At 44.8% G+C, this 14,867-nt stretch overlaps 1 protein-coding gene across 1 annotated transcript in view; it reads left to right on the top strand.

Moving 5' to 3' along the window:
• LOC120929336 (pleckstrin homology domain-containing family A member 3-like) overlaps positions 1-14,867 on the top strand; it is a 48,609-nt gene that overhangs the window by 4,998 nt on the left and 28,744 nt on the right. Inside the window, exons 2-4 of the mRNA XM_040340717.1 lie at positions 6,533-6,649; positions 10,346-10,501; positions 13,174-13,310. Coding sequence (XP_040196651.1) covers positions 6,533-6,649; positions 10,346-10,501; positions 13,174-13,310 — 410 coding nt within the window. The remainder of the gene's footprint in view (positions 1-6,532; positions 6,650-10,345; positions 10,502-13,173; positions 13,311-14,867) is intronic.

Genomic DNA, 14,867 nt, shown 5'->3' with positions numbered 1-14,867 from the left:
GGGAATCAATCTCACCTTCACTGAGATCCCTTCATTGGTTGCCAGTAAAAGACAGAATCACTTTCAAGGCACTCTGACACAGGAAATACCCCCCAATATCTATGCGAAAAATTAAAAAGTCACAACATCAATCGCATGCTCCGATCCACCGACCAAAATCTACTCCAAATACCCAAAGCCAGATACAAGTCCAAAGGAGAATGAAGATTTGCAGTCCAAGGACCTAGACTATGGAACGCTCTACCAACCAGCATCCGAATGGAGGTGAATCACCTGGCCTTCAGAAAAAAACTCAAAACCCATCTCTTCTGAAGGCAAAAGGACAGTAGTGAACGGATACTAAGCACCCAGAGGCGATTCAGTTCGCATGTGTTGCGCTATATAAGTTTCTCACTCACTCACCTGTATGTTCCAAGCCCTAGAAGTCGCCATGTCTAAATGTGCAGGAACGTTTGTAGATCTTTCATTTGTCTATGAAATGTTGTCATTTGGCACACTGCCTATCCTTTTCCTGTGGTTATTCCGATCTACTTTACATAGGAATATTACCTATTGGTATGAAGCTGTTGCTATGTATTGAAGCCAACACTCCAACTTTCCCGGTCTGTCCTGCGCAGTATGAATAATCTCTTCCACCGCTTCTATTTTATTCACCTTTGTGAACCATTCCCTCACGCTCGGTGGTTGAGTATCTGACAGTGGGTCAGTATGCACAATCTTATGCTTTATATTTAATATTTTTCCTAACCTGTTTAGGAGTCTGGATTCTGGAACCAGATTAATCAACTTAAATGAAGAGCAGTGGTTCTCAACCTCGGTTCTCAAGTACCCCCAACAGGCCATGTTTTCAGATTTTCCTTTATTTGTGCACAAGTGCTTTAAATCAGCTTTAAATCAGATTCAATGGCTTGGTATTTTGGACAGCTATTTTATCTATTGCCTCGTTTCCACTGAGCGGAGCGGTTCAGGTCGGTACAGTTTGGAACGGTTAGAATGGTCCGGGCTATTCTGGTGAGCAAGTCGGGACCGTCAGGGGCCATACAGGGTTTAGAAAAAATGCCTAGCGTGTCCACCAATCAGTGGAATGTATTGTAGCTCCGCCCTAACTGAACCGTTCCATTTTCTATGGCCCCACATCTGAATCAGGACCCAGAATGGTGCGGTACGGTTCGGTTTTATGGCACACTTTCATAATGGAAACACCCAAAATAGTGTACCCTACCGAACCGATCCACTCAGTGGAAACGAGGCATAATAGAAATTCCCAAAACATGGCCTGTTGGGGGTACTTGAGGACCGAGGCTGAAAACCACTGTCCTAGAGGGTGCCCACAATACAGTGATTAATTTTCCCGATTTCCAGTAGTCTGTAGAACCAGCACCTGTCTATTAATGTGCATAGATGGATGGATGGATGGATGCATAGATACTATTACAGCGTATGTAAACTCAAAACTTTTTTTGGTTGCAATTTGAATAGGATAGGGAAGGGTTAAAAAAAAACCCTGCCAGGTTTTTTTTTCCTATCTGTGTACCATTTGGGAAGTTTTAATTAATTGGACATGTGGACATTACAGTGGGGGAGATGGACATGTGGGCATTACAGTGGGGGAGATGTGGGCATTACAGTGGGGGAGATGTGGACATTACAGTGGGGACCATATATAGTGGTGATCTGAAAAATGATCCGATCCGTGACTCTGATCCGAGGAGCAGTGCTGGGACAAGGCCATTTGGTGCCCAGGGCGAAGATGGCAAATTGCGCCCCCCCCCCCCCCCCCCCCCGTTTTTAAGAAAGAATCAATGTTGTTTCAAAACAAGAATATACTTAAAGCAATAGAACAAAGGACTGTCCCCCCTTGAGTGGGACTTTAAAAGCCACAGACTGGCAAACTGGCGGCAATTGATGGGCACACTGGCGGAAAAGAAGGAAAAATAAGAAAAAATGGCTCATCCTTGCCCTGATCTGAGCCTGGGGGAAGATTGCAAGTGGGGGCCAGAAAGAATCTATAAAAACACAAAAAAGAAAGTCAGGCAAAATGGTCGGCCCTCGTGCATGTCCACTTCATGAAATCTGGCCCTCTTTGAAAAAAGTTTGGACACCCCTGCTCTAAAGCATGGACCAGTCAGTTTATGTACATCTGGACGTCCTCTGTCAGTGTAGGTCAGTGCATGCCAGTCCAGTGTGTGTCAGTAAATAAACGTTCATCAGCAATCAACAGAAATAACATTAAAGGGGTTGTAAAGGATTTCCCCCTAAATAGCTTCCTTTACCTTAGTGCAGTCCTCCTTCACTTACCTCATCCTTCCATTTTGCTTTTAAATGTCCTTATTTCTTCTGAGAAATCCTCACTTCCTGTTCTTCTGTCTGTAACTACACACAGTAATGCAAGGCTTTCTCCCTGGTGTGGAGAAAGCCTCTTGAGGGGGGAGGGGCGAGCAGGAGTGTCAGGACACTCTCTACTTTGCAGATAGAGAAATGAGCTGTGTGTTAGTGGGCGTCCTGACACTCCTGCTTGCCCCCTCAAGAGGCTTTCTCCACACCAGGGAGAAAGCCTTGCATTACGTTGGTGAGTTACAGACAGAAGAACAGGAAGTGAGGATTTCTCAGAAGAAATAAGGACATTTAAAAGCAAAATGGAAGGATGAGGTAAGTGAAGGAGGACTGCACTAAGGTAAAGGAAGCTATTTAGGGAAACATTTTTTTTTCCTTTACAACCCCTTTAAGATTCCTTAATATGTACAACTGACACAAGCAAAGGATTGTCATACTACCTAACTGCCAGGTATAGGTGATCATGTCAGTGTCCTTTATGTCTGCACCATCATACCGGCAGTAGTGTGGCAGCTTTATGGGGGCACCAGACCGATTTGTCTTGCAGCCCAGTCCACCTCATAAGACTGGCACTACACTAAAAGTGTAGCACAAGCCGACGGGGACTCTTTTCACGCTGCCCCTCTGCAAAGTGCTGCCTGGGCCTTGTTGGCCTAGACCAAGATACAGCGTTGCCTGGTGTTATAAAAATGGGCAGTGGCTTATAAAATGCAACAATCTCCAAACACCCTAAATCCACTGGATACACAGTAATAATTCACCAGACAAATATGATTTCTTTATGCAATATACAAATGTCAACAGCTTGGTTGTTGGATAAACTGCTGTGTTGACTTTATGGGAGAGCTTCTTCACACACTTGGCCTCAGTGTAGATGGGGGAATGTATGGTGGTTTTTGTGTAGAATAACTTCCTTCTTTTATTATTTTTAAAACTTAAAATAACATTCTATTTTTATAATTTTTTACGTGAAATATTGCAGTCAGAGAAATTAATGATAAGCACCCCCACGCACCTTTTGTGCACTTATGGCTAAGTGACTGTATTGAAATACAGATAACCTTTAAAACACAACAGTGTAAATACGCCCTAAAGTATATGAAAATCCAATCACTAAAAAGCACAACAAAAACAAACCAAACCGAAAAAAAATCTCTTATCCTTTTGTAATAGATTGCAGCCACCCCTTCACACTTGTGTGACCTGAAAGTTGCGCGATTTTGTCGCTGAAATTTTGCAGCAACTTTAAAGGGGTTGTAAAGGTAAATGTTTTTTCACCTTAATGCATCCTATGCATTAAGGTGAAAAAACATCCGATGGTACCGCCCCCCCCCCCGAGCCCCCGTTTTACTTACCTGACCGTTTGAAATTCCCGGGCGCGTCCATGTGATGTTCTTGGGTTCCCAGCCTGGCCGTTGATTGGCTAGGCTGGGCGGATTGATAGCAGCGCAGCCATTGGCTGGCACTGCTGTCAATCACAGCGGATGACGCGGCGCGCTGGGGGGCGGGGCCGAGTGATTCAGTCGGCGGCTATGGCTGTATCACGGGAACGCGCTCGCAAAAGCTTTCCACCATGCGAGCTCGCTCGCATGAAGGTAGAAAACTTTTGCGAGGAGGAGCTGAGATAGCTGCCGAGGGACCCCAGAAGACACGGTTCGGTGACACTGTGCAAAACTAGCTGCACAGTGGAGGTAAGTATAACATGTTTGTTATTTTAAAAAAATAAAAATTTTGCCTTTAGTGTTCCTTTAATGTGATTTGAAGCAATGCCTGTGTACTCTTGAGGCCATTGGCTCCTGCTGCTGTCAATCAAATCCAATGTTACGGCGGCGGCTCCGGAGCTAGGCCGAAGCCGCAGCCTTTCCTAATGTTATGGCCGCGGCTTCGGCCTACCTCCGGAGCCGCGACCATAACGCTAGGAAAGGCCGCGGCTTCGGCCTAGCTCCGGAGCCGCCGCCGTAACATTAGGAAAGGCCGCCAGCTTCGGCCTAGCTCCGGAGCCGCGGCCATCTTGGTACACCCGGCGGCGGCCCTCCTCTGTTTACACCCACAGAGGAGGAGCCCGCACTCGTGGGACACACCGCTCGTCTGTCGGTACTAGCTGGGGGGGGGTCACTGTACTGAGAGGAGGGGGGTCACTATACTGAGAGGAGGGGGGGTCACTGTACTGAGAGGAGGGGGGGTCACTGTACTGAGAGGAGGGGGGGTCACTGTACTGAGAGGAGGGGGGGTCACTGTACTGAGAAGGGGGGTCACTGTACTGAGAGAAGGGGGGGTCACTGTACTGAGAGGAGGGGGGTCACTATACTGAGAGGAGGGGGGGTCACTATACTGAGAGGGGGGGTCACTGTACTGAGAGGAGGGGGGTCACTATACTGAGAGGAGGGGGGGTCACTATACTGAGAGGGGGGGTCACTGTACTGAGAGGAGGGGGGAGTCACTGTACTGAGAGGAGGGGGGGTCACTGTACTGAGAGGAGGGGGGGTCTCTGTACTAAGAGGAGGGGGAGTGTCTGCACCGAGGGGGTACTATAGTTGGTGGGGGGGGGGGGATGTGGATATTACAGTGGGGGAGATTTTTTTTTTTTTTTTGCTGATCCGAAAAATGATCCGATCCGTGACTCCTGATCCGAGGAACGATCCGAACCGTGAGTTTTTTGATCCGTTGCACCCCTAGAAGCTTCCCTCCAACCACTTTGCATATTATATTATATCAGGGCTCAAAATTTCAAGTCCTGAGCCACTAGCTAGGCCTCAAGAGTTACTCGCCACCAGTTGCCCCACCTAAATCATACACTGCCCTGCGCCTAATTGCACCCGTAAACACGCCCTCGTAGATTTTCTCATGGAATGACAATGTTTTATGCAGAATCAAGTTACAAAATTAAATATTACCAACAACAACTTTAACAAAATGGGACAGGGCACTGGGGGCAGACCAGAGGGACAGGGCACTGGGGGCAGACCAGAGGGACAGGGCACTGGGGGCAGACCAGAGGCACAGGGCACTAGAACTGGGTCTCTTCCCCATTCTCTTGCTGTCTCCTCTGCAACTCCCATCCATCCTCTCTCTCTCTCCCATTCATCTCATCATCAGGATCCTGTGTGTGCGGCTCCACGCTTGCATGTCCCCACTTCCCCCTTTTATTCAGGCTGGCAGAGAGGAGAGGAGCTGCAGCACAGCGGGAGGGAGTACAATCCAGCGCTGAGATCCACACAACTGCACAGCCATTGACACCATAGCACAGCGCACACTGACAGCGCACAGCACACATTGAGACCAGTCTGTTCACAGTGCTCAGGCTAAACTGCTGGACACTTACATAGAGCACAAGGAGAAGAAAACTGCACAAACGAGAAGGCTGTCGCTCTCATGTCAGGGCAACTTTCAGTGAGCGCTGCACCGGAGTGGTAATTTTTGCAATCCTCCACCTCACTCATTACTTTCTGCTCTCCAGCTACATTGGTCGGGGGAGGGGGGGCAGGCTCAGAGAGGTCATACTGTTAGGTCCCATGGCTTAATGAGAATTGTAAGGAGAGCACCTGTGTACTGCTCTGCCTGTGCGCGGCTCACCAGACTACTTTTCCCGAGCATGCACCTTTCCTCTTCGGCCGCCAATCTCATCGGGACTCTAAGTGTAGGCACAGATTGGAGGGAGATTGGTCATGCAGCCCTGTCATCACTCGCCCCCAGCTTAAATCCACTCGCCAAATGCTAGTAGGCGAGTGGAAATTTTGAGGGCTGTTATATATATATATATATTATATTCTGTACCTGCCAAATATGCTGCCGAAATCTCCCTCCACTGAGTCTGGCTGCACTCATTTTAACTGTGGGCAACTGAAGCTGCTGCCTGTTCACTTCCTGGATTTACACAGAGGCACACCTCCAGCTCTGCAGCGCTCATTGGCCCTCTTATGACTCACCCCCTTCCCTTCCTGGCAAACTGAGAGTGAGAGCTGTGCATAATGTCATAAGCCTAGGCTTTTTACCAAACAAAAAACAGGAAGTGGGGTGTGTAAGGTATTTACTGGCAGAATAAAACAATTTTACTGTCCAAAATTAAAACAACAAGGGTAAAAGATTTAATAGATGGAAAGATGAAAAATTACTGAAGTTCCCTTATAAGCATCATCTCTCCTAATAGAATAAGACTGTATGTGTTTTTTTATAATACATTTGTGTTTGTTGATTATAGGCTGGCAGCCACGTTATTTTGTATTGGACGGAGGCATCTTATCATACTATGACTCTCAGGATGATGTTGGGAAAGGAAGTAAAGGAAGCGTAAAAATGGCTGTGTGTGAAATCCGAGGTACGACTTTTATTATTTTTGTTATTAATGATTTGTATATCACTATAGTATTCGCTTCTTCTGTTTAGTAGTTTATATAATAGTATAATGACTTAGGAAGGAGCCTAACTACTGAAAGCTTGGATCTTTTTATTACTTTAATTAGAGAAGACGGGGCATGAATTAAGCCCCAATAATTGATAGATAACACAACTCAAGTTTTTACACTTCGAACATAGTAGTAATTTTAGTTCATACAAGGACTATAAATAAAACAATACCATTTTGGCATAGTTTATAAGAAATGATGATGGGTAAGTTTTACCAGAAAATATAATTTTTTCCAGAAAATATTACTTTTACCAGCGTGAAAGATTTGTCGGCATTAAATAAAATAGCGTAGCAATGGGGGAAGTTTGATATAGAAGAATGGTGTCAGAATCAGGAATTTATTCCTCAATATAAAATTTACTTTAGGCCCCTTTCACACGGGGCGGATCAGTAATGATCCGCCCCGTGAACCTCCGCTTGCTCAGCGGGGATCACTCTGTTGATCCCCGCTGAGCCGGCAGATGACAGGGCGGTCCCCGCACACTGTGCAGGGACCGCCCTGTCTTTTCTCCGCTCTCCCCTATGGGGGGATCGGATGAACACGGATCACACTTTTCCGGATCAGAGCAGGATGGATGTCAGCGGGCATGTCACCGCTGACATCCGCAGCTCCAAAGAGGAGCACGGAGCGCCCGTTCAGGTCCGCCTAAAAAACTGGCAGGCGGACCTGAACGGGCCGCCCGTGTGAAAGAGCCCTAAGGAACATTTCCAAACCTTCAAGGATTTGTGAGTGCCTTAGAGCAAGGATCTCCAAACTTGCTAAACAAAGGGCCAGTTTACTGCCTTTGAGAATTTAGGGGGGCTGGACCGCGACCATTGGGAGTGGAAAATATCCCCCATCATTGGAAGTAAACAATGCCCGTTCTTTGGTGTCAATGAGATGAATTGTGCCCCATCAGTGGTGTCATTGGGAGGAACTGTGCCTCATCGTTGGCATCATTGTGCCCCTTTGTTGGTGTCAGTGGATGAAATAGTATTGCAAGGGCCGGATAAATGCAAGTAAAGGGCCGTATCCAGCCACAGTTTGGAGACTACTGCCTTAGAACACCCAGAAAGCAGTAGGAGTCTCAGAGGAAATGATTGCAAACTTTATTGCAGATCCTTAGCTGCCTCTGTTTTAGGCCTGGTTCACACCTATGCGTTTTTTTTGGTTTCCTATGGAAGTCGTCCACATCTGTGCATTTTATGGAAAGGGTCAGGGACTTTTTTCTTTTTTGTGGTTCCATCAACTTCAATGGATTAAAAATGTTTATTGAAAAATGATAATTGCACCTGCAATATGCAAATTGCAACCTGCATAGGTGTGAACCAGGGCTTATGCCGCGTACACACGGCCAGACTTTCCAACGGGAAAAATCCCTTGGAATTTCCAACGGAAAAATAGAGAACCTGCTCTGTCGGAAATTCCTACAGAAAAAGTCAGATGGGGCATACACATGGTCGGAATATCCGACAAATCTCCCATGTGACTTTTTCTGCCGGAAATTCCGACCGTGTGTACGCGGCATTAGGGATATTATTGTAGGCTTCCAAGCACTTTAGAAAAAAATACTAATTAGGGGGATATACCTTCAGTGAATATGTTCCCTGCATTTAATAGAAAAGCTGCAGCCTCTGTATCCCTTTTATGTATATCCCTAAAATGTATGTATCAAGATGAATCTCCCATTGCAGGATTTGCCTTTCATTTATTATCAAAGCTATGTGCAGACTTCTAGAAAAAGCTGTGCGCTAATCTTGTTCAAAGGGGATAGGAAATCCGTGTTTAGTCATTTTAGCAAATCATAGTAACTGCAGATTAAAATGCAAAGGAAATTTAAAAAGAGTGAAATATAAAATGCACTGCGTGTCAGCTATACATGTCATGTCCGTTTTGGCAAAGGCAGAATGTTACTTTTTAAAGTGGTTGTATAGTCATTTTTTTCACTTTGACCTACAGGTAAGCCTATAATAAGGCTTACCTGTAGGTAAAAAAAATACCTACTAAACCTTTACGGTTTAGGAGTTATTCCCCTTACAATGAGACGCTGACTGCAGCGCCACATGCGCACAAGGGATTTTCTGCTGAGGGCGGCAGAGAAGTCTCCCGCGTGCATGAGCGGGAGAGACGACCTCGCGGCTCCAGTCACTCACAGCGCCAGAGCCGCGATACCTGGAAGACACGCCTCGTTCTAAGGTAAGTATTTCATAATGAGCTAGTATGCGGTGCATACTAGCTCATTATGCCTTTTGCCTTACAGGTGACCAAATTTTTTTTTTTTTTAGAGGACCATACAATCCCTTTAAATATTTGGTGAAGCATTCGCCGCCACTCACTGTACATGGTGGGATCCCGCCTCATGGGGAGAATATATTATTCAGTCCCATTGGTACTTGGATACATATTGCTAATTTTGCACTCTGTTGTAGTGATTAAGGACAGATATGTTCAGTGATCATACTTTTTGTATTTCTGTATTGTTATATTGATTATCTGAGATGTCGACTCTGTTCTATTAATGTGTCTGTTCATTTCAAGACCTTTTTCTTTTCAATAAAAATATTAAAATATAAATATTCAGTGAATCAGGACAAGAGCTGCTATAGATCCTCATCTTTTCCTGGTAACAATCCCACACTTGTCATTCAAATGCCAGAGCCTATCTTACCCTTTAAAATTCTTTGATAGTTGGACAACAGGGGTGGGGATTGGCACCTGGAAGGGTAGAGCTTAAAGGAGTTGTAAAGGGAAAAACATTTTTTGCCTAAAATTAATGTCTGCAAGGTAGACAGACAGAATAGTGTAATGATTCTGTTAAAAAAAACGAGTAAATACCTATTAAATTCCTTCATCTATATCACCTCCGGCGTTCTAGTTTCTGTTCTCTCATTCACTTCCTGGTTTGCATCGCTCGTTCATGTAAGAACTACATTTCCCAGTATGCATTGCGGCACGCCCAGTAATTCACACCTCCTTGAAGTCTCTAACACGTAGAGAGAGTCCTGCCACACAGATTTAGTTCCCAGGAGGGGGTGAGCACGTTACTGACCACCGCAGTAAAGCCTCCCTTCACGGTGGTCAGTAACAATCAGACAAGCAGGAAGTGAACAGAACAGAGAAGAAATAGAGCAACTTCTGAGCAAAAATGAACAATTAAGAAGTGAAAAGAGGAATGTCTGCAGGTAAAGGATGCTTATTATGAAAACAAAATTTTTACTTTACAACCCCTTTAAGCCTAGAGCTTCATGTACTCTAGGCTTAGGATCCAACATGGTTCCACAGGGATTGCTATAAAACATCACAAGGTCCCTGCACCTCATCACTATTGTTCCCCTGAAAAAGTTTTAGACCAGGTCAAGGGTAACTATAAGCAGCCCATAAGGATGAGATGTTAATTGTGCATTTTAACCAGACAAGTTTATACCTGTGCAGATACATGTTACTACCCCAAGCAAGAAATCTAATAGGTGCTGGCTTATAGGTTGGAAACAACTTTTTTGACAGAGAGAAGCAGAAGGAAAGTTTCATGAAATCTGCTTACTTTAAAATTATATATATATGGTCCTTTATTTGTAAACGCTTGTCCTGTGTTATCTGAATGATGCAGCTCTTTCCATCCCTTGCAGTGCACCAGGCTGACAGCTGCCGAATGGACCTCTTCATACCGAGAGAGCAGTGCTTCTACTTGCGTGCGGAGAATGCAGCTGAACGGCAGAGATGGCTGGTGGCCCTGGGCTCTTCCAAAGCCTGCCTTGGAGATATCACCACCCATCAAGCAAAAGGCATGTAAGGACAGCTGTTCAGCGTAGAATGACAAATGATGGTTATGTGTCCTCTAATTCAAGACACAAGTCTGATAAGTCTATGAAAATTCCCCCTCTCCGACCCACTGATACCCTCCTGGAGATACTCCACCGCTCCTTCCTTTGCTGCAGGCATCCCCAAAATAACCTGGTGTTGGCTGACATCACTCCCTCTGTCATGTGCCATTGGTGGCCAGACCTGTGCACTGTCACACGGGAGGAGGGCACGTGCTCTCTCATACCTAGACACAGCAAGCGCTTTTATTGCTGAGGCAGGAGTGGTGTGTGAGCACTGCGGAGGTAAGTTTCAGCGGGTCAAGTAGGTCATTTCACAAACCCTGTTCATATGTTCTGATTGGGCATAGTTGCAGGGGTTGGTTTACTAAAATTGGAGAGTGCGAAATCTGCAACTCTGCATAGAAACCAATCGGCTTCCAGGTTATTCGTTTTTTTGTTGTGTTTTTTTTTTTTTTTTTTTGTGAAAGGTTAATTGAACAAGCTGATTGGCTACCCTGTAGATCTGCACCAGAATTTGCACTCCAGTTTTAGTAAATCAAACCCAGTGTGTTTCTTTACTGTCACAGGTCAGTCTCTGTGACACGTAGGTCCAGACAACCTGGGGCCTTCCAGCTGTTGTGGAACTACATTTCCAATGAGGCATTGCAAGGCTGACAGTTACAATTACTCCCAGAGCCATGATGGGACTTGTAGTTCTGCAACAGCTAGAGGGCCCCAGGTTTCCTACCCCTGATCTAGACCCCCTTAGTCACCCCACCAATGTTCACATAATGAAACATAACGTACGCCCAGCCAGACACACATCCAACGCACAATACGCCGGCTTGTGTTCCCTGGTGCAGACCTGTGCATGTCTGTTGCTGGGTTGCACCTCCTTTATGGGGAATAACTTTACGCCGGACGTAAAACTTGCGCGCATCTCGCGTAGCATGCGCCGGGCACGCGCACGTTCATGAATCGCTGTATTTCCCTCATTTCCCTCATTTGCATATTTGAATGGCTAATCAATGGGAGCGGCACCATGCGTCCAGCCTAAATGTGCGCCCACCCTACGCCGGCGTGAGCAAGCTACGTCGGAGGGGTGTAGCCTGGTTTTAGGCGCATGTCTGTTTGTGGGTCTGGCTCACAGATACGACGGCGCACATTTGCACTTACGTCGGCGTAACTTGTTATACGTCGGCGTAAGTGCTTTGTGAATCTGGGCCTAAATCTCTTCATTGGGGGGGGACACAGCAATAACACCTGACATGGGTTCTAACACTTCCTCTATCTTTAGGACAGGAAGATGTCTGGGCATCCACATGGCAATCAGTCAATCCTTTTTCCGTTTACCTGCATAAAGAAACGTTTCAGTGAAAACTGAAAATGAAGCATTGAGATACTCAGTGAGGACAGCCATAGCGTTTCATCCAGACATAGCTGTACTGTACCAGTCCACTCCATTTCCTTTTGTCTATGATTTGGTGCTCCTGGAACACTACTGCTGGTGATCCTGGAACACCTTCCTTACTACCTGTCACATGCAGAAAGCCTCATATAGAAGTCATTAGTATGATGTTTCTATCATCTGCCAATATAGTTTGATCCTACTCTTCAGGTTTAGAGGTGATAGAAGCAGAGAGAACGGAAATAACATAACCCAGGCTTCATCAGGTAGGTCCTTGCTAAGCTTGTGAGGAGGTTTGTGTGTGCTGTGGATGCAATGGAGTACACAGATTTTGGTGAAGAATTCAGTTTCTAATGAAGCCTGCTGTGTTAAAATGCATTAATAGCGCACTCACTGGCTTCAGTTGCCTGGAATTGTTATTGTGATTATCTGGTTGCAAGGCACAGTGCAGATCAATTAGAAATTGTTTTTTGACAATGTAGTGAAGCCAGACAACTTTATTAAAGCGGAGTTCCAACCACAATTAGCATTTTTTAAATGTATGTTTTTTCATCCTGCGTTTTTATAATATAAATCCGCCCACTTACTATTTTACAATCCGCCGCCGCTCCGCATAGTTATTCAAAAAAGATAGTTTATAAAACTATGTCCACACCGTTGTCATTTTGCTTGTGGGAATTGTGAAGCCTACAGGCACTTACTTCCTGGAAGTCTTGGATGGGGAGTGATAATTGGGTAGCGCACTGCATCCTGGGAAATGATGACACACGTTTCCCGGGAGCATTAGAGGGAGATGATGTCAGGATCCTAGGTGATTCCAAAGGCAGATTTTGTGGGACTGCATAGCAACAGGCATTTCCAGATGAGTAAAAACATTATTTTTTTTCTTTTTTAGGTCTAATGAGCACAATAATGAAAAAAAAAATTTGGGATGGAAACTCCACTTTAAGTAAAAGGTTTCTGATTGGTTGCCGTTTGGTCTTAACCATAATTACATTTGTACATTATTACACTTGTATCTTGTATGTAAGATCCATACATACATTTCTTATTTTATTTTTATCTGCCCAAGAAGATATACACTTGGCTGACTTAACAGAGCAGCTTTTATTAAGAGTAATGTCATAGTAAAGTGTATTCTGTATTTGATGTAGTACCTCTCCATGGACTGCTAAGCAACTTTTATCACTCTATGCTACAGTGCTGTATTTTTATGCACCTGCTAATGAAAATGTACCTTCTCTAGAAATGATTTCAGACAGCGAATCCCTGGGAAGGAAACTGTCAGAGCTTCGGCTGTTCTGTGATCTGCTTATGGAACAAGTGATGGAAGTAAAAGGAGCAGTGGATGCAGATGATCCCATAGAACCTCCCAACAAGGAGGTAAAGTAACTGTAACAATCCAAAAACATGACTCGCAAGACATGTCCAAGGACATCATGGCTTGATCCTTCATGCACAAAAGTTATTTGAGTGGCTCAATACATTTGTATTTTGGATCAGCCAAGGCTGCATGTTTCACCACCATACTTTATCAGGTCAGACAAAATCCTTGGGGCTGAAATCTTAAAGTGGTTGTAAACTGAAGAATACAAAAAAAAACATACTAGCACATTATGAAATATTTACCTGAGAATAAAGCCCTTCCAGCGATGCCTGCTCACCCCTGAGGCGGCTGACATCTTTCACCAGTGTTTCATCTGGGTTCGCAAGCTCCGGCGCTGTTAGTGGCCGGAGCAGCGATGGCGTCACTCCAGTGCGGCACAGGCTCTGAAGGTCCGGAACTGTAAGCTAGACCTTCATAGAGCATGCGCCGATTATGTCATCGGCTGCATACACTCTGAATATCTCCTAAACTCTGTTTAGTTTAGAAGATATTCACAGTACCTACATGTAATTGTTCTTTATAGGCTTACCTGTAGGTACAAGTGGTGTAACGGAGTTTACAACCACTTTAAGGTGAGCCTGAATTTAAAAAAAAAGAACATTTGCTTTTCTAGAAAACATCTAGAAATGTTAATTGTGCCAAATCTGAACCTTGAATAATGTAACCTTGGCTTGGAATTCCTCCTGAAAGATGGCAGAACTTATCTGTTGCCCACTTCCTAATCGCTTATATACTGTATCTGCAGTGTGAGACCTAAGGCACTGCTGCTTCTTTTGATTGAGATTGTGTGTTGTCACCACTGTGCTGCTCACTGTTCTCTTTGCTGGAGAGAAAGCTTTTCCTTAGGACATGCAGATAAGCATCTCCCTGCTTCTGTTTCATTTGTTTTGTGGATCTGTGCGTTCTGAACCTCTGCTTCTTGAGCATTGCTGCCCCAGTCATCAGATCACCAGCCATTATGGAGGGCAGCCATGACATAAGGAAGCAAAACCCTGCTTTTCTGCTGAGATGACCACCTCCATGCAAAGTGCAGAATAAGATCATGGAATTCTTGCAATAGCCAGACTGGAGTTGTGGAGTTCTGTGCCAGACAGATACGTTTTCACAGAGACTCATTCAAAACGTTGTATTTAACCTTACGAGGCAGTATGCTAACCATAGACTCTGGCAGGTAGACATTAGTAAATAGTACAACTGATCTTATTTTTCTTTGCCCATGGTACAGTGTTATCCAATGAGTAGTCTTGTTTCTTGGCTGGGAGAAAATGTATTCCATAATATTGTCCCTTTTTCCTTCGAGAATGGAATAAAGAGATCTGGAGTCATCGTAAATCTGTTGGCAGTTTGATCACTCCCTGATCCTCATGAAACTGCAGTCATTTGGAAAAAAACATTTGACAAAACCACACATTTTAAGACTTATTTATTACAAGTAGCTGTGCAATAAAATTGTATAGGATTTTATTTTTAATGAGATTACTTCTGAAAGCTGTTCTTTGGGTTGTAGATGGGTACTCTGCTGGATCTACTGGCATAGAGAATTATAATTCGGT

Source organism: Rana temporaria, chromosome 2, assembly GCF_905171775.1.
Source record: "Rana temporaria chromosome 2, aRanTem1.1, whole genome shotgun sequence".
In the NCBI taxonomy this organism is placed as follows: Eukaryota; Metazoa; Chordata; class Amphibia; order Anura; family Ranidae; genus Rana; species Rana temporaria.
The sequence above is the reverse complement of the archived record's forward strand: the minus strand, read 5'-3'. Positions and strand labels throughout refer to the sequence as shown.